Genomic DNA, 18,737 nt, shown 5'->3' with positions numbered 1-18,737 from the left:
TCAGGCATCGGGGCTGCCCCAAAGAGAGCCATGTAGGTAGGCGGAGGATGACCAGAGTCGGGGAGGGGAGAATGAACTCACCTCCCAGCAGATCAGGGAACCATTCTCTGAAACCAGGACACTCAGACTGCCTCAGGAGGGGAGGAAGCCCTTCTTTGACCTTGGCCTGAAGCCAGGTTCAAGGTCCCAGCATTGCACAGGGAGGAGCGGGCACCTCAGGAAAGCGACATGGGACGTTGGGGTACAGTCCCCCAAGCCAGAAGCTGGAGGATACTGCACATAAGTGTTCAGGACAGTGTGGCTGGAGGGAAAGGGGTGGGTGGGGCTGGATGTGGAAGGTGGCAGAGCAGGTGGGAGAAGAGGCAGTGAGAGGAGGTGAGAAGAGCCCTGAGCAGAGCACCACCCATTGGCCAGAGCAGAAGGTCCTTAAGCAGGTTTTTACTTAACTTGATCTTGCCTTCCTCTGCACACTGTTCCCATACTCAGCGACAAATCCCTGGGAGTGACTTGGGAGTGTGTCACCTGAAGCAAACCTCGGAACCCTGGCACCTGCTTTGCTCGCCACCCACTTGTCTTTGCGTGGATGTCACCATCCTCGAGGTCTACTGTGAGGCCATCTTCCATCCCGTGTGACCACACTGACACCCACAAGTTTGTGGAAAGGAGGAGGGAAACACAGCATGGGGTTGAACGCAGCCTCTTAACTAAAAGAAAAAATTTTTTTTTCTGGAAAGCATCAAGCTATTTGTAGCCCAAGTTGGTTGAACAGATTTTTCTGGATGTAACTTGTTTTTTCACTCATTAACTTCTTTTCCTTATGAATTAAAAAGTAGCATTTTTCCCCCACCCAGGAGTGTCTTATTTACTTCTCTTTGAACCACAGCCAGCACTTTTTCCGCCTGTTGGGGAAGCAGGCTCAGAGCCTACTCAGCAAGGCCACAGCCCCTTACCTACGTTAATGCAGTGGGTCCAAGCCTGTTACTCCTGCCCCCTCCCATGTCGCCCATCCCCCTCAGGGCTGCACTGATCGATCCGCAGGAGCTGGGTGAGGGTTTCGCTCAGGCCCTCCCATTGGCAGTATCCAGGCTAGAGAAATGGAAGGAGGACTTACGCTGTCCCATCTAGGAAAACTGGAGCCACACCCCACCAGCACCTTCCAGTCCTGGCCTCTGAAATGTCCCAGGCAGATATTCTGCCTGTCAGTCAATGGGTGCTGCCACCCTGGGGTCTCTCAACTAGACAGGGGACAGCTCCAGTATGTCTGTTTGGGGCTATCTGCTGGACTCAGTCCTGGGTGACCACAGCCCCAGAGCAAGGAGTGAAGCCTCCCCCTCCCCCTTCCCCTTCCAGGCCAGCCGCTTCTGGTAGGCATTTCACAGAAGGCATTGACTCAGGCCTGCCCTTGACTCCTTTTGCTTCCAGGGAATGGGTCTGGTCTCTTTTCCATCAGCTGCACACTGCTCCATGGCTCCACTCCAGACCTAAGACACTGGTCCCCAACCCCGCAGCATTTCTGCATGGATGCTTTTGGAGTGCACTTACCTTAAGACATGTTTAGGCAGTACTCCTTGTTCTTGTTGTCTCCCATCTCCAGAACTGTTGCAAAGCCCATGATTCTTCTACATGTGCACCTCCCACCCTCTGCCCGAGCTATGCCCTTGACCTGCAGCCCACTCCCCTCAAGGCCTGACCCAGGGCTGTCTAGAGCCCCGAGGGGGCCCTTCGCAGAGACACATCTGCCTTTTCGAGGACAGGTTCCTGCCTCCTCCTTTGTACCCACATGCCCAGGCTTGTATGGGTCAGTTCATGCTAAATGTCCAAGTGTCAGTTTTCACCAACTGAACCATTTTTGCAAAGCTCCACGCCCCCTGAAATGGGGTTCCCACTGAGCCTCTCAGAGCTGATGAAGCCTCAGAAGTCCTGTCTATCACTTGGAGTGCCCCCTCCCCATCCCATTCCTTTATCCACAATTCCAAATTCCCCCAAAGCTCTGAAACTTAAAGGTGTTCAAAACTCTGTAACAAAGCCAGCCTTGAGCTGATGTGTAGCTCTATATTATGGCCTTTGCTTATTTCAGTTTGTGTGAATGACCACGGTTTACTACAAATGCCTTAATGTGTTTATGAGGTGTAGTCACAGGTTCCAATGAGATCTCATGTAATGTACAAGATATATGACAAATTCTGAATTCCAAGCACATCTGGCCCTGAGGCTTTGGATGAGGGCTCGGATCGGTGGAGTGTCTCCACACGGGTCAAGTTCTGGAGCAGGTGGGTGTCCCAGTAGAGGGGAAATGGGCTTTTGCCACAGAATCTGGCAGAACAATGATGGCTTTTTCATTTACTGGGCAAAGAGCTCTGTGCTAGGTGCCGGGGGTTCAGAGATGGAGGAGCCATGGACCAGCGGACCAACCAAGGGGCACACAAGGGGCTGGGGAGAGAGGAAGGTTTCCTGTGTGTAGAAGGTGCAGCAGCCATCTCCTTCTAAGGGGGCCTTCGCCAAGGGAGATGGTGACCACAGGCCAAGCTGTGTCTTTCTATGGGACTGAATGCTCCAGATATGCCACTTGGCGGCATTTCAGGGAAGCTAAAGGTACTTGGGAGTGTGATAGTAACAGAAGACAGGAATCTGTCTGGAATCTGACAGGAATCTGAATCCTGCTAAGTCAGCAAACTCATCTGCAAATGGGGTGCAGGCCCTGACCCTGCCTTCAGTCCCCCTAACTGCCCTCTAGCACAGAAGTCTGGGATCTCCCTGCCCCACCTTCTCCGGTGAGGGGGGCAGGTCTGGCTGTGGATCTGCAGAGCAGAGGGAAGGCAGGCATGCTGGAGGTCAGGCCATGTCCTGTCCCAGATGTCAGCTCAGTCACTCTTCAGAAATAATCCCAGAAAATAAGCCAGGAAAAGAGAGGAGGGACCACTGTCCAGAGGCTTGGCCTTTGCAGCTTGCCCAGGTATGTCTCCTTCCAGAGCAGGTGTGTCCAGCGCTGAGTCCAGCAGGGCAGCTGGGGTGCTGGCCGAGCATCCGACCTTCCATGCGGTGACCATCACCTTTCCTGCTGCGGCCAGGAGCAGGACTCCCCTGGCCAGCATCTCCCACGTCCATGGTGAGGTGAGGAGGGGCTGGCAGGAGGCTGCAGCACCCGGGGTGGGGGAGGGGGAGGGCAGGCGTTATGGAAGGGCCACACGGAGGTTAGGTCAGAGGCCGAGGAGAGGACCGAGGTCCCTGGAGAACGAAGCAGGCGGCGTCCAGGCCTGTGCACGGGAGACGCGAGGTGGGGCGGGAGTCGGGCAGCCGCCACGCGGTGGGCGGGGGCAGCGCGGGCGTCTCCGGGTTCCCGGGGCGCTGGCGGGCCGCTGGAGGCGAGGGCGTAGCCGGGAGGCGGCGGGCTCGGGGCCTTTGGGGGGCGCCTGGGTCCCCGCCCCCGCAGGCCGAGCCGGGTCGCGCGTGGGCGCGGCGGGCTCCGATTGGCTGGCGGGCGCGCGGGCGGGGCGGGCGGCGGCGGCGCGGAGGGGCCGGTCACCCCGCAGCCTGGCCTCGGCCTCCGCCGCTCATCGCCGCGCCCCGCCCGCGCGCCCGCCGCCGCCCCGTCCCCCCCGCCGGCGGTCACCATGAGCACAGGCCTGCGGTACAAGAGCAAGCTGGCGACCCCAGGTGAGCCCGGCGCCTGCCCGCGCACCCGCGCGCGCCTTTGTCCCCACCGCCCGCCCGCCTGCCTCTCACGGTGTCTTTCCTCTCTCTTCCGCCCGCCGGCCGGGACGCGGACCCTGACCCGACCCCGACCCTGCAGAGGACAAGCAGGTACGCGCGCGCCGCCGCACCCCCCCCCCCCCCCCCCCCCGCCCACTGTCACCCATTGTGGCACCGACGCTGCCGGTGCCCAGGCACGACCCCGCCCCCGCCAGCCGTCATCCCTCCGTGTCGCGATAACCGATAACCGATGGTCAGCTGGGGCAGTGCCGCCAAGCCCGGGGATAGGAAGGGGAGCACTGGGCGTCAGGCCGCTGGGGGCCTGGCCCTTGACCCTTACAGCATGGGCGTCCCTCCCAGCCTGGGGGGATGGGCCGGGTGTCCCTCTTCCACTGATCCAGCTCCAGCATATCCTCCCTGACCTGGCCTTGGGCCTCATGCTGGGGGTCCTGAGTGACGGCACAGACACAGCAGGCCACAGGCTTGGGGAGGGGTCTTTGTCCATCAGCCAGCACCTAGAACCTGAGCAGCCCCACCCCACTCTTGTGCATCTTTTGCCTTTTCTTCCCCACACACCAATTTGAGTGGGCTGATCTGTGGCCAGGCCTCCTCCCCAGTCTGGGAGCCTCCAGGGCCTGGTCTGAGTCATGCCTGTGTCCAGCAAGAGTCTTCCAACCTAGGGGGTACAAATAGGCTTGTGGCTTTCCAAAGGGGCTGGCCTGGTCCCTGTCCTATGGGAACATAGGGCCCGATAGGAGGCTGACCTGGGCACCCACTGTGAAATCCAGCAGAGGCTGGGGTTCAACAGAGCTGAGATACCCTGAGAGTGGGGTAGGGGTGGGATAACCAGGTGGGCAGGGGGCTCTGGGGCAGCCCTGCTGGGGCCTGTCTGGCTTGAGCTCAGTCACATTTGGGGGATTTTCTGGACCCAACTCTGCCCTCACGGTAGCCTTGGCTGCCCTCGGCAGGGATAGGGATTTACACAGTGGGTAGATGCTGGGTGGAACCCTGGAGTCCTGGCCCAGGTTGCGGTGGCAGCCCCGGGAGAGACCCAGCAGGTGGGGTGAGGGCCAGGAGTCACCGGCTACCAGCTCCCAGTCTCCTGGCAGGGACGCACCCAACCCCAGGAGAGGTGAGGCTCTTGGGGAGGGGCCCTTCAACCTCACCCTGTTGGCAAGGGCTGCTTCAGGGAGCCGGAGCCAGGAGCCGCCTTCCTATCAAGGCAGGTCAGACAATGCCTGAGATGCAGGGACACAAGCTGCCAGGCTATTGTTTGAGGGAGAAAGAGACAAGGACTGGAAGATGAACCCCCACACCTTTTTGGGGGCCTGCAGGCTCTTGGAGTTACTGGGCCCAGCAGCTGCTGCCCAGTACCACATAGGGACGCCCTCCTACAGAGGCATGAACCCCTTCAGGCCTGTGTATGTCCAACCTATGTGGTCAGTTAGGAGGCAGCCTCGCCCATCCTCTAGGACCCAAGAGAGAGGGCACCATGCAGGTGGAAGGGGGAGCCCCGGGAACAAAGCCAGGGAGCCAGGTGTTGGGGCGGGCTCTCTAGGATCTGGAGGGAGCTGGAAGCATGTGGCAGTTTCACTGTTAGCATTATTGGTGCTACTGAGCCATAGTCTATCTGCACTGGGAAAGAGGGTCGGGGGGAGTTCTGGTGGCCCTCTGCCCCATCCTCTGGCCCCCACCGGCTCTCAGGCAGCGATGGTGCTCTGTTGGCTCTGGCGGCTGCTTCCAGAGCTGACTCCAGTGATTCTAAGAATGGAAATGCCTCGAGAGTCAGGCACCAGGAGGAGGTGGGCGCAGCTGTGTCTATGGCTCAGAAAGCCCTAAGGAGTATTTGTTGTACTTCATGGGCCAGAGGGAGGGGGTGGCAGGGTCCCTTCCTTGGAGCTCCCCCAGGGAGTCCACAGGCCCTACTGGGGTGAGTTCAGGTGTGGGGACAGGCAGGTTGGGAGCTGGGAGTGAGACTCTTACCCTCCTGACTTGGGCCTCCCCAGAGGCTCTTACTTACCAATGGGGAAATTGAGGCAATCTGAAAATAACAAGCTCCATTGGCCATGGGGCTGTGGGGTGCTGAGGTTCCTTCTCAGCCTGAGGCCCATACCCAGGGGTGTCTACCTTGGAGATGCCCTGAGCCTGAGATGCCAACCTGTCTGGGTGGGGGCTAGGCTGAGGGGCTATGACTACAGTGGGCCTGCTGGTGGAGGCTGGGTGGGACTTGGGCCAGACCCCTCCTGCAGGTTAGTATGGCAGAGGCCTGGGGCCAGTTTGGAGGCTCTCTCAAGGCAAGGACTGAGGGCCCCTCCGAGACAGCTGAGGGAGGTGCCCTGTGGCTTCCCCTCTCCTCTCCTCTGCATGAAAGACTCTCCTGTTCCCAGCTGTGGACCCATCCCTCCTCCCCAGGTGCCACGCCCCACAGCAGCATCATGAGCCTAGACAGATGGACAAAGGACCCTCAACCAGGGTTGCCAAGAAGGGAGGACCAGGGTGGGGAAGAGCTGGGGGGGGGGTTCTCCCCACTGACGCACAGCCCAAGGAGTATGTCTTTTCGTGTTGCAGCTCCTTTCCAAGCCTCCCTCTGCCCAGCTGGCACTGGCTGGTTCAGATTCTGGTGGGGTCCTGGAGGAAAGGGTGAGAAAGGGTCTGGTAGCTCTGTGGTCTCTGGGGTGGTCACAAAAGGTGAGAGTTACACTGGCTGGAGGTCTCCAGTCCCCCGGGCCTTGTCCTGTGGGTCAGAGCAGGCGAGGAAGCTCAGAGGGAGCCGCATACTGGGCAGGGGATAAGTTTACTCCACATACACCCCCACCTTTGCTCACAGGAGTGGTCTAGGGTCAGTTGTGGCCAGTGCTGGCTGCAGCTTCCAAGTTTCCAGAGATAGGGTGGGTAGGCCTCTAGTGCTCTAACTAACCCCCATCCCCAGCTTTAAGCTTCTGCAAACGGGATGGTGGGTGGGGGGTGTAGGACGGGTTGGGGCGGGGTGTTGGGGGTTGTTGTCCAAGCTGGGGAAGTAGGCTCTGACCTCTCCAAGTTCCCACGCGTCTGGGGAGACCATGCCAGTCAAGAACACCCCTGCCCAACCCCCCCCTCCCCCCGCGCGCGCGCGCACACACACACACACACACACACACTCACACGGGAGGAAGGAGGGAGCAGTGCAGGGAGGGGTGTGGCTGTGAGTAGTTGGAGCGCCGTGACACCGCCTGGAGGTTTCCGGGCCAATTCTGCGAGGAGAGAAGGAATGAAGGGGCCGGTTCCCGCGTGGGTGAGCCTGGGTACCCGGAGCGATTCCCCCACCCCCGGCGCCCTCTGGCGGGCAGAAGCCGCGCTGCACCTGGGGGGGTCCCGGGCGCGGGGCGGCCACAACCGCGCCCCCCCCCCGGGCCCTTGGGTGGGCCCCGGCTTCCCCCACCCGCCCACTCGGGTGGTCGCGACGCCGGGACAGAGGCCTCAGATCCGACAGCGGGACTCCGCCCCCGCGCCTATGCGCGCCTGTGCTCGGCACTGCCCTCCGCAACAGCTTTCCGGTGGCTCCGCCTGCGGCCCAATTTCCAGGCGACTGTTTCCCAGCGACCGCACGGGTGGGGCGGTCCTGTCCCCCCACCCCCCGCCAGCGCCGGCGAGGCCCCGCCTCTGGTTCGGATGCGGGAGTGGGGCCTGCTGTGGCTGCGACGCCGCGGGCGGCTTGGGGTGGTCGGCAGAGGCACAGGCATGGCACGCACGGCCTCCGGGGTCGGCGGCACCCCGGGTGGGCCACGTCTCTTCTCTGGGCCTCACTTCCCGCGTCCGTAAAACGGGGGGCGAGAACCGGCCTTCAAGGCAGTACCGCGCGTAAGTCCCTCCTGTAAGCCCGGCCCCCGGGGGGCCTGACCGGGTCTGAGGTGCGGACGCCGCGATGGACTCGCTGGCAGCGCCCCAGGACCGCCTGGTGGAGCAGCTGTTGTCGCCGCGGACCCAGGCCCAGAGGCGGCTCAAGGTGTGTGTGGAGAGGGGAGTGGAATGTGGGTCAACGTGTGTGTGCCCTCCAGGGCCCGTCCCAAGAGCTCTGGGACGTGACAGGGACCAGTAGAGCCAGGGTCCGCTGGGGTGGGCACTGGGACCCCGCGGGCGGGGGCGTCGCCTTGCCGCTGTCTATAAATAGCCCTTGCTCCGCCTTGGTAGCAGCAGCCAGCCACCCCCGCGGCTGGATCAAGGCCAAATGGGGCCTCCCACCCCCGGTACACTCAGGACGGTGAGTATTGAGGCCAGGGGGCCTCTCCGGTCTGTGAAGGACCTTGGGTGTGTCTGAGGGGTCTTGGTCCTGGCGCCCTCTTCCCACCACCCAAGGGAGGGCACAGCCTGGGCCTGCCGCAGCCAGACATCCTAAACTCCACACACACAGACACATTGTCAGGTCCCTGCAGAGCCCCTCGCTGAGGCTGGGCAAGGATGCCTGCTCACCCTCTTACCTGCCTTTCCACCACCAGACCTTCGCCCACAGGCCCTCACCCCATTTGTGCCATTGAAACTCCCCACCCAGGGGACTCTGCCCTCTGCTGCCTCCATGTCTGAGCCAGGTAGGGAATGGGGCATCAGACTGCCCCAGGCACTCCAGCATGCCCTTGACCTGCCCTGCCCGGCCCCCAGGATATCGACAAGCAGTACGTGGGCTTCGCCACACTGCCCAATCAGGTGCACCGGAAGTCTGTGAAGAAGGGCTTTGATTTCACGCTCATGGTGGCCGGTGAGTGGGCTGGACTCCCAGGCAGGGGGGGGCTTGGGCCATTAGCCAGCCAGGCTCTGTCATAGAGGCCTCAGACTTAACCCAACTCTTCCACTACACCTGCTGGCAGGTGAGTCGGGCCTGGGGAAGTCCACACTGGTCCACAGCCTCTTCCTGACCGACTTGTACAAGGACCGGAAGCTGCTCAGTGCCGAGGGTGAGTGGGCCCTGCTTCCCCATCCCCTGCTGCGTGACCCCTCAAAGGGTTCCCTCCCAGATCTGGACCCTGCTCCTCCCTTCTCACAGCATGGATCTCCTGTTCAGGGTCCAGGAGGAGTGGCCCAGATCACAGTCAGGCCAAGGCGCAAATATGAGAATGAATGAGAACAAGGGTCCTGGCTGCCCAGTGGGGGTGGGGACTGGGAGATGGAGAGACCCCCCCCCAGACCATGCCCCGACCCCCGCAGAGCGCATCAGCCAGACTGTAGAGATCCTGAAGCACACAGTGGACATCGAGGAGAAGGGCGTGAAGCTGAAGCTCACCATTGTGGACACGCCAGGCTTCGGGGATGCTGTCAACAACTCGGAATGGTGAGCAGAGCTCGGCCGGGGGACAGTCTCCGCCTAGGCTGGCCCAACCTCCCCTCTGGCCTCACAGACCCTCCTGTCCCTCTGCAGCTGGAAGCCCATCACTGACTACGTGGACCAGCAGTTCGAGCAGTATTTCCGCGACGAGAGCGGCCTCAACCGCAAGAACATTCAAGACAACCGCGTGCACTGCTGTCTATACTTCATCTCCCCTTTCGGCCATGGGTGCGTGAACAGCCTTGGAACGGGCTCCCACCTCCACAGAGCACCACGGCTCTACCGGCCACTGCCTGTCCCCTGGCCTTGTGCTCACAAGCCTGCCCACCCTGAGCCTATCCCAGCCTCTCCCCGGGCCCCCCACCACCCCCGCTCTGCCCCTCACCAGCCCTGGCTACTCTCTGCAGCCTGCGGCCCGTGGATGTGGGTTTCATGAAGGCCCTGCACGAGAAGGTGAACATTGTGCCCCTCATCGCCAAAGCCGACTGCCTGGTCCCTGGCGAGATCCGGAAGCTGAAGGAGCGGGTGAGCCTTGGACTAGGTCTCTGGGATGGACACCAGACACCGTGCTGATCGCGGGTACCAATGTGGCTGGCCCTGAGTACTGGGTCTGACAGCCCTTGCCCCGCCACAGATCCGGGAGGAGATTGACAAGTTCGGCATCCACGTGTACCAGTTCCCCGAGTGTGACTCCGATGAGGACGAGGACTTTAAGCAGCAAGATCGGGAACTGAAGGTGAGCAGCCTGGGGTGGCAGAGGAGGGAACCGAAGGTCAGTTTACATGGAGCCAAGCATCCAGGTCCAACCCAGTGGACAGGAGTCTTTTGTCTGGGCAATAGAGCCCCTTCACCTGGGGCTGGGGTGGGTACAGTCACCCATGTCCCCACTGGCTTGTATGGTTTGGGCCCCATGTGGTTCGGGCCCCATGTGGTTCATGTGTCCTGGGGCACTTGCCAGGACCCAAAGGCACAGTGCTGGCTAGTGCTCCACTCTGACCCTACTCCTCAGTCTTCTTCCAAGGGGTTACCAGCATAAGGGTCTGGCCCAGGGCCCTGTGGTCCCAAGCCTACTCATGCCCTGGCCCCCAGAATTCTGAGCTCCAGAAGGTGGCTATAGCTTTGGGTGACCCAGGATCTAGAGTGGTGAGACAAGACATAGGATAGTTGGCCTCTGGGCCAGGAGCAGAGTGGGCCTCTTGGCCCCAGCCAAAGTCAGCATCACCAACAGGAGGCCGGGGCTCAGCTCTGGGGAGGGATGGCAAAGGTAGCTAGATGGAGCAGTTCCTGATGGGGGGTGGTGTCAGAAGGGGACGATGTGCCTGGTGGCACACGCCTGGCAAGGGCCCCTGGGGTAGAAGCGGTGCCAGGTCCTCGCTTCCGAGAAGCCAAAAGAGGTGGGCAACTCCAGGATCTCTTTGGGGAGAGCCTGTTGGTAATGCTGGAGGTGCCAACAAGGTACGGCATGCCCAGGCCCATCTTCAGCCACTAACCCCACACTCACACTAACTGGGCGTGAGCCCGTGTGCCTGCCCTCCCCAGGAGAGTGCGCCCTTCGCGGTTATCGGCAGCAACACAGTGGTGGAGGCCAAGGGGCAGCGGGTCCGGGGGCGACTGTACCCCTGGGGGATCGTGGAGGGTGAGTTCAGGAGTGGGGCACCGCCTAGGGGGTGGGAAGGCTCCCCCCACCACCACCAGGGCCTGCACCCACCCCCGCTACCCACTCCCGCCCCACAGTGGAAAACCAGGCGCATTGCGACTTCGTGAAGCTGCGTAACATGCTTATCCGCACGCACATGCATGACCTCAAGGACGTGACATGCGACGTGCACTATGAGAACTATCGTGCACACTGCATCCAGCAGATGACCAGGTGCGCATCCCTGACCCCCGACCGCATCATGCGCCCCACGACCCCCAGCCTCGTTTCCCTAACAGAGATCTGGTCCCTGCTGCCCACCCAGACCTGCTCTTGGCCCCCGGCTCCCTGATAGCTCCCTCCGCCCACGGTGCATCTTGTCGTCCCAGAGCCAATGGGAGCTCAGAGGGGGAGGGCCTTCCTAGTGCTGGGTGTCAAACAAACTCCCGCCCTCTGGTCTACCCCACAGCAAACTGACCCAGGACAGCCGCATGGAGAGCCCCATCCCCATCCTGCCACTGCCTACACCTGACGCAGAGACAGAAAAGCTCATCAGAATGAAGGATGAGGAGGTGATGAGGGCCCCAGGGGAGGAGCAGGGGCTGGGGGTGGGGTGGGGGGGGTCAGGCCCCTCCTCCTCCTTTCTCACTCCATCCTCTACTCTTCCTGTCTCCCCTCCAGCTCAGGCGCATGCAGGAGATGCTGCAGAAAATGAAGCAGCAAATGCAGGACCAGTGACCCCAGCCCAGCCCCACATCGCCATGGATAGACTGCCAGTTTCCAGGCTGGCCCTTCCCATTCCTGGACCCCAACTGGCCTGGACTCAACCCTGGAATCATCTGGAGCTGCAACAGACCTGGGCACAACCCCAGTCCCAGAGTGACCCAGACCAGGACTGTTCCCAGCTGTTACTGACCTGACCCAGAGACGCGGGGTCACAGCCCCCAGCCAACCCTAATTTATTCTCAGCATCATTCCCTCCCCTCATTTGTATCTGCTTCCAAGAAGCCTGAGAGCAGCCCCTCACCACAGCTGGCCCCCTGTGGCCTTGGGGGAGAAGCTGCTAGGTTGGGGCATGGCTTTTAAGATCTACCCCTGCCCTAAAAGGCCATGAACTCCAACTCCAGGCCCTACTCAGGTGGGTGGGTAAAAAAAGGCAGAAGAGGGGAGCAGATCCCCAGCATCCCGGGCCTAGTTCCCCACCCCGGTGCCACAAAGTGGATGCGGGAGCCCTCCTGTGCCCACTCCCTCGGGCCACCCAGCTTAAGCCGAGACCTCACTTTGTGCCGAGGTGGGCCAGGTCTTTCCTTACCTCCTCACCCCCTCACCGGGTAACTCAGTGGGCGGGCTGGGCAACAGAAGCACTCATGATCCCTCCAGACCAAAGGAGGGCAGCTGGCTGCAGGCAAGGATTTCATGGGGCTGGTGGGGCTGGGACACCCGTGATCACCCATGCTCCTCACCCATGGCTGTGGCCTGGCCTGAGGGCTCTAGGAGTAGTGGGTGGTGGTGGGTGACCCAGTAACCCCCTATGCCTGCCTAGACTGCCATTCCCTGCCTGTGGCCGGAGGTCCCTTCTCCCCAGCAGCACTGTTGCCCTGAGTTCCCTAGCCCACCCCTCCCAACCCCCAACCCCCAGCATGATACCTTCCCCCCAAACCCCATTCTCCAGTTTTGTTCAGTTGTGAATGCCACGTCCTGTCCTGGTGACAGGAAAACAATGTTGGTGAAGTCGCAGCGGTGTCAGAGTGATCCATGTGCCCCTGGGAGGTTGTGAGGGGGCGGAAGCCCTGGCGGCCTGCGGGCCCTGGTGATAGCGCTCTATCTGGGGCCACAGCGCCTGTCCGCTCGGCCTCCAGGTTATTTCTGGCGGATGGCTGCGCTGTGGTCGGTTTGGTGGGGGATCTGGGGCCTGGCAGGGGCGGGGCAGCCTTATCGCCTGGCTCTCCAGCCCAGGCTTCGCGGTCCAGAGCAAGCCGGGTCACCATCCTCTCGCCATGGGCTTCGGTGAGTCTGGGGTCAGGCAGGGCCCCGGCTGCGCTCCTTGAGCAGAGTCGGGCTGGGAGGCGCTGCGGTAGGGAGACTTGGGTGGGACTTCGAGAGGACCTCTAGCCAGCGCACGAGATGATGGGGGTGGAGAGGCTTGCGGGCAAGGCTCTCGGGACCTCGGGGGCTGGAACCTGGCCCGGCGCCCCGGGGTGCACAGGGACCCGCCCAAGAGCCCCACAGGCCTCCAGGCTCACTATGGCGCTTCCCTTCCAGGGCCGCGCGGGGCGCTGAGCCTGCTGCTCCTGCTGCTAGCGCCGCCCAGCCGCCTGGCCGCGGGCTGCCCCGCGCCGTGTGACTGCGCGGGGACTCGTGTGGATTGCGGGCGCCGCGGGCTGACGTGGGCCTCGCTGCCCGCCGCCTTCCCGCTGGACACGACCGAACTGGTGCTGACGGGCAACAATCTGACGGCGCTGCCGCCGGGACTGCTGGACGCGCTGCCCGTGCTGCGTCTCGCGCACCTGGGGGCCAACCCCTGGCGCTGCGATTGCCACCTGGTGCCGCTGCGCGCCTGGCTAGCCGGCCGACCGGAGCGCGCGCCCTACCGCGACCTGCGCTGCGCCGCGCCCCCCGCTCTTCGCGGCCGCCTGCTGCCCTACCTGGCGGAGGACGAGCTGCGCGCCGCCTGTGCGCTGGGCGCTCTCTGCCGGGAGGCGCTGGGGGCGCAGCTCCTGCTGCTCGGCCTCGGGCTGCTGCACGCGCTGCTGCTGCTGCTGCTGCTGCGCCGCCTGCGCCGGCTGCGCGCCCGCGCCCGCACCGCGCACCCGTTGTCGCTGACCGCCCCGCTGGTGGCGGAGCCCGCGGGAGCCCGCGAGTCCTGAGAGGAGCCCCGAGAAGCGCTGAGCGACGCGGGCCCGCCGACCCGACAGAGTCCATCCCGGGGGAGCCCTCGCTCTGACCGGGACGAGTCTCGCCCTCCGCCTGGGCACGAATTCCAAGACCACGCCAACTCCTACAGGCCCCCAGCCGGGCGCGCGCCCCACCGCCGCGTGCCCGCCGCGTGCCCGGGCCGCTGAGGCAGGTCAAGGGCGGGGGGAAGCTGCAGTCCAGCCGCCGGCGAGGTCCCCCACGCCAAACTCCAGCGCAGAATAAACCCTTCTCCCTATCTGACTGGTCTCTGTGCCCCGCCACCCGGAAATTCCCCTCCGCAAACCGCAGGAACAGCCTTGGGAGGCTTCTCAAGGGGACACATCCATTCTTCGCCCACCCAGAATAACTGCCAGCCAAACACCGGGTTAGTGAGTGACCTCTCCCAGACCACTCACTCTCGCAGAAGTTCAAGTGGAAAGCACGGAAGAACTCGGACAGTGACCACATTGTAGGGGACACTGTGGGGAGTGAGGACAGTGTGGAAACGGTGAGGACACTTTGGGGAGCAAAGACACTGTGGAGACAAGACAGGGTGAACAGTGAGGACACTGGGGAATGAGGACACTAGGGACAGCAAGGATACTGGGGACAACGAGGACACTGAGGATAGGACAGTGAAGACAGTGGATAGTGGGGACAGCAGGGACACTGGGAACAATGAGGACACTGAGGACAGGACACTTGGGACAGTGAAGACACTGGGGACAGTGGGGACACAGGGACAGCAAGGACACTGAGTGCAGTGAGGACTCCATGAGAACAGTGAGGACGCAGCAACAGTGAGGACATGGGACAGTGAAGACAGTGGGGACATTGAGGGCCCTGCAGGGCAGTGTAGTTGGGAGAGAGAATGGATGTTTGCAGTGGCAGCATCTGAGGGGTCAATGAGGAGCTGTGAGAAGGCTCTGAGGACTGTTCTGAGTGTGACTGGCAATGACCATGACCTGTGAACAGCTTTGAGGATGGCCAGGGCTGGGGCTGAGGTGGTGAGGATAGTCTGATGGCCCCCCCTGGAACTCCCTGGGCATCTGAATTATGAAGCTCAGCCTGTGAGGCAGGTCTCTGCGGGGGTGAGTGGGTACCAGGGGGTTGCTTGGTATCTGGGATCATGTCCTGCACTTGGCTGCCACTTCCCACAGGCAGGTCTCCCTGATTGCCCAGACCAGCCCTAGTCCCTGAACCCCGAGCCGAGCAGCCAGGGCCTGGGGCTTCTTGGGGGTTTAGCCCAGCAAGGCACAAGCTGCTAACCAGGGGCCTGGGGTGCCCAAAGGAGGCCTGATGCTCTCCTCACTACTGGAGTCCACCTCCCACCCCCGTGTGGCCCCCACCTGGCTGCCCACGTAAACAATGAAGGCTGCTCCCCATGGACCCCAACAAGAAGCCTCAGGCCCGGGCCCGGGGTGCCTGGCACAGGAAGGCTCCGGCCCCCACTGACCAGGTCGGGGAGGCTGCCGCTGACACGGCCTTTGTCCCAGTCTTTGTGGCACAAGATGGATGACCCTCCGGTTGGGCTGATGCTATCTCGGGGCTGCCGGTCAGACATGAGCCAGGAGCCACCCCCTCCTTTGTGGGCAGGTGCGGGCCATCCGGCCCATTGTGGGCTGTGGCCGACTGCCCAATGGTCCATCCGGCCTTATCACCACATCAGGGATGGTGGCCCCTTTTGTACAAATGAACTGCCACCCTCCCAACCCCCAGGGGTGGCCCAGCACACTCAGAGTCCCTGGTAGGGGTCAGAGGTAATAATCGTTGTCACAGCAATGTACACAGCAACCTCCTAACTCACTCCCAACATGGTACAGGGAGACAGTGTTCCCCTTACTTCCCAGAGGAGGAAACCAGATGCCAGGGAGGGATCCCTGGCTGAGCCAGAGCAGAGCTAAGACCAGGCTCCTAGGTTCCCCCTCTCTTCCTCCTCCCTGAGGCCTTCAGGGAGCAAATGCAGGTCCCAGGAGAAAATGACCCAGGGGTCCTAGATGACCCTGAGCTAAAAGAAGGAGGCCCCCCTGGGCTGTGAGCCAAGACTCCAGCAGGAACTATGAGGAAGTGTCAGTAAGAGCCCAGGTCCAATGCCCATTGCCCACAACCTTGAGGGCTTCTGGGCCAGTGTCTGGCTGAGAGAGTGGGCACACAGCCCTGAGAGCCTGGAGTTGAAGCAGCTGCAGCTTCTCTGTTGGAGGAAAGAGGCTGGCATCACCATGTGGTCAGACCTAAAGAAGAACTTCCTTACCCCCTGGTAGATATGGCAGCTGAATTCCATGGTTTCTCCCTCTTTTTTTTTTGCCAGTTGGGCATGATTCAGATTGGCTTCTGCCAAGGTACTGAGCACAGAGGGCGCTGGCCTGGCCTCAATGGCTAACCTTTTCCAGGCCTCCTGGGAGCTCTCCCATCCCAACTTCTGACCCCGAGCTGACCCTCCATGCACTGACCCTGGGGCCTCAGCTTCCAAGGAGTGTGGAGAAGAGGATGGTCTCAGCTCAGCGCCCCTGAATGGGCCGGTGCTGGAAGGAGGAGTGCACACCTCTACCGCTTGGCTCAACAGGCTATCCTGCCCTTCCCCCCAGCCGTTGTCCTCCATCTAATGGACAACATACCTGCCCCAGGCTCTGTTCCCCATTGACAGTCTGGTCCTCTCTGTGGCTTCAGACTCCTTCCAGATGAGAACAAGGCAATGACAACTCAAGGTGCTACCCATCCCCCCACACCTTTAGTCCCCAAACTGGCTGATTCAGGCGGGTCCTTTGCCCTGCAGCCCAAGGGTCCTCTGACAACAGCACTACCCACCCCCGAGAAGGGCCAGACGGCATCCCTGGGGCAGACACAGCCGTGACCTCCCTCTGGTAGCCTTCCTATCCTTGCCTGTGAAATGCGTGGGTGATAACTTCCCGCCCCAAACCGCATCCAGTTCCCCCCTCACTCGCCACGACCCAGTACGGCCACCAGAGGGCGCTCGCGGTCTGCGGAAACAGCCCGCGTGTGGCCAAGGCGGCCGAAGTGGGCACTGGGCAGGCAACCCGGGTCCGCGGAGAAACAGAGGCCAGGAGAGGGAGGGTTTGCCCAGGCTGGTGGCGTGAACGTCGAGACGGCTGATAGGTCGCACCCCCACCCCCATGGGAACAGGGAAGGATGCGCCCAGCGGCCGCTAGCAGACAGGGAAGGGTGAGCGCGCCAATTCTGCATCCCTCCCTCCTCCTCCCCTCCCCTTTCCTCCGCTCCCCTCTCCTCCCCTCCCTCGGATCGCTGACAGCCCATCAACAGGGAAGATAAGGGACCTCTTCCGCCAGGCGGAGGGGGTGTCATCCCAGGTGCACCAACCGCCCTCCCACCGCCTGTTTGCTCCGTAAACACTTATTGAGTCCCTGCTGTGTGCACCGGGGCGGGGCTGGAAGGAGCTGCTGTGGCGGGCGTGGAGGGCGACTGTGAGGAGCTGGCCTTAGCCGCTTCTGCTGAGGATACCCGGTGGGGACGGTAGAGGGAGCTCCCCCAGGGGAGTGGAACAGACGCTGCGCCACCTCCCAACCAACCTGAGGGCGGGGGTATGTGTACGCGGGTCTTCCGTGGGCCCCCTCCATCCTAGGGAGTTGAAGGGGAGCCTGGGGAGAGGGCGGCCCCTCACTGGGCGGAGACTTGAGTGGGGCCTGCGTGGACGAGGCCCTGGGAAGGTCTGGAGGGGTCTAAGCTCTGGCCACCTTGTGTGGGGGGGGTGCACCCGCCGCCCAGACAGAGCAACAACATTGGGGTGGGTGGCGGGGCCCTGGGGGCCCATAGCTCACCACACCGTCTGCGCCCACCCCTGGCGTTTCCGATGGAAGACAGGCAGCAGGTGATAAATCACCGGCTCCCACTCCCACCCACCCAGGCTGCCTTGGGGAAGGGGGAGCTGCATGTGACAGAGACAGAGCCTGAGACAGAGACAGAGACAGAGACAGAGAGACAACCACAGCAAGAGAGGCAGCTAGGCCTGGCCAGCTGACACGGGCCAGGTCCCTTTGCTCAGGGTGTCTGGCCTCCCACCCCCAGGTGCCCCCTCCACCAGTCCCATCTGGAAACCAGCTGAGAGCTACCCCACCCCAGCCGACCCCAACGGGGAGGAGGGGGAGGAGGGAGGGAGCAAGGCCTTAGCAGCCATAACTCTGTCCACCCTGGTGAACCATAAATCAGCAGGGGGCTCTCGGGAAGCACTCCCCCCTTGGCTGAGGGGTGTCTTTGGGGTCACTGGGCCTGGTGACTGGGCCTGGCCTTAGCTGTTGTGTCCCTCCTTCCTTAAACGGCCCCTGGGGGAATCCCCCAGGCCCATTTCTGTTTTTCCCCAGTGCAGTCACATGCCCAGAACTGTCTACACCCAGTGCTATCTCCAGGGAAAGCACTCTCACCGTGCTCATCAGGAGACCTTTTCGGGGAATGACATCCTGTCCTGTCAGCAGAGCCCCTGGGCTGGCCCTGCAGTACCTGGGGGTCAGCAGTCCTCCCCAGAGAAGCCCTCCTGGGGATTTGCTCTGTCCCAGAGGAAGCACTGTCTGTCCCTTATTTTGTCCTGCTTTTCTGTCACCACCACCCCCAAAGGGTGCCAAGGGCCAGTTGGACAAAGGGTGCTGAGAGATGGACAAGGTGGGGACTCGATGGGTGTGAACACCCCCCAGGGCGGTCAGTGTTCAGTAGGCAAAACCTGAGATAGCCCATGGGAGTGCTCCCAAGACCTGTGGGGTGTGCTCAGGAACCCCACTGCCCAGGCCCCCAGTTCTAGCTCCAGGGGTCTGTCCCAGTTCCACCCCTCAGGGCTCATGTCGCAGAAATAAGACCACTTGTATATGGGCAAACAAATGTCCACTATGAAATCTCTCAAAGAGCAGCGGGACCAAGGACAGTGACTTCCTTCAGAGCTCTGGGAATTCGGTGCCCAAGAAGCCCTGGTGGGGTGGGGGGAACCATCCTCTAACTCTCAGTACAAGCCTGAGTGCCCCAGCCTTGGGACATCAAAAGCAGTGACCTGTGTGTGTGTGTTTGGGGAAGGGAGACTCCTAGGGATGTTCAGGCTGAGGTACAGGGCGTGCAGAGCCCAGAGGGGCGCTAGGCTCAGCCTGTGGGAGGGAGAGGGCCAATGGGTCCCCAAGTGTGCAGGGGGAGCTGCCTGTCCAGTTCTTCATTGGTTCTCAAGCATTGTTCCCAGCAGTGTGCAGCCCTGCCTGGAGGCCACTGGCTGCG

The 18,737-nt window shown here is 62.1% G+C and overlaps 2 protein-coding genes across 3 annotated transcripts; both read left to right on the top strand.

Moving 5' to 3' along the window:
- Positions 1–3,532: 3,532 nt before the first annotated feature.
- On the top strand, positions 3,533–12,353 carry SEPTIN5 (septin 5). 2 transcript variants are annotated; one of them, XM_032875894.1, is made up of 12 exons: positions 3,533–3,654; positions 3,791–3,801; positions 8,323–8,419; positions 8,529–8,615; positions 8,866–8,989; positions 9,077–9,211; positions 9,391–9,508; positions 9,618–9,719; positions 10,523–10,619; positions 10,718–10,853; positions 11,089–11,191; positions 11,301–12,353. In XM_032875894.1, the coding sequence occupies exons 1-12, from the start codon at positions 3,612–3,614 to the stop codon at positions 11,355–11,357; spliced, it is 1,110 nt and encodes a 369-aa protein (XP_032731785.1). In that variant the 5' UTR covers positions 3,533–3,611; the 3' UTR covers positions 11,358–12,353. The 2 variants fall into 2 exon arrangements, with proteins under 2 accessions (XP_032731785.1, XP_032731784.1); XM_032875893.1 differs by lacking the exons at positions 3,533–3,654; positions 3,791–3,801 and adding an exon at positions 7,416–7,672.
- Positions 12,354–12,458: 105 nt separating this feature from the next.
- Positions 12,459–13,598, top strand: GP1BB (glycoprotein Ib platelet subunit beta). Its single transcript, XM_032875895.1, has 2 exons — positions 12,459–12,626; positions 12,882–13,598. The coding sequence occupies exons 1-2, from the start codon at positions 12,617–12,619 to the stop codon at positions 13,484–13,486; spliced, it is 615 nt and encodes a 204-aa protein (XP_032731786.1). The 5' UTR covers positions 12,459–12,616; the 3' UTR covers positions 13,487–13,598.
- Positions 13,599–18,737: the final 5,139 nt, after the last annotated feature.

The sequence above is a fragment of the Lontra canadensis genome, unplaced genomic scaffold, assembly GCF_010015895.1.
Source record: "Lontra canadensis isolate GAN:19392208 unplaced genomic scaffold, GSC_riverotter_1.0 scaffold57, whole genome shotgun sequence".
Classification (NCBI taxonomy): domain Eukaryota; kingdom Metazoa; phylum Chordata; class Mammalia; order Carnivora; family Mustelidae; genus Lontra; species Lontra canadensis.
Note: the sequence above shows the minus strand (reverse complement) of the source record. Positions and strands in the feature narration are given on the sequence as shown.

Bases quoted from the DNA above. Each gene is read 5' to 3' on its own strand.
- SEPTIN5 (XM_032875893.1), top strand. From the start codon at position 7,592: ATGGACTCGCTGGCAGCGCCCCAGGACCGCCTGGTGGAGCAGCTGTTG. The intron at 10,620-10,717 runs GTGAGTTCAGGA...CCCGCCCCACAG, and splicing joins CCCCTGGGGGATCGTGGAGG to TGGAAAACCAGGCGCATTGC. The intron at 10,854-11,088 runs GTGCGCATCCCT...TCTACCCCACAG, and splicing joins TGCATCCAGCAGATGACCAG to CAAACTGACCCAGGACAGCC.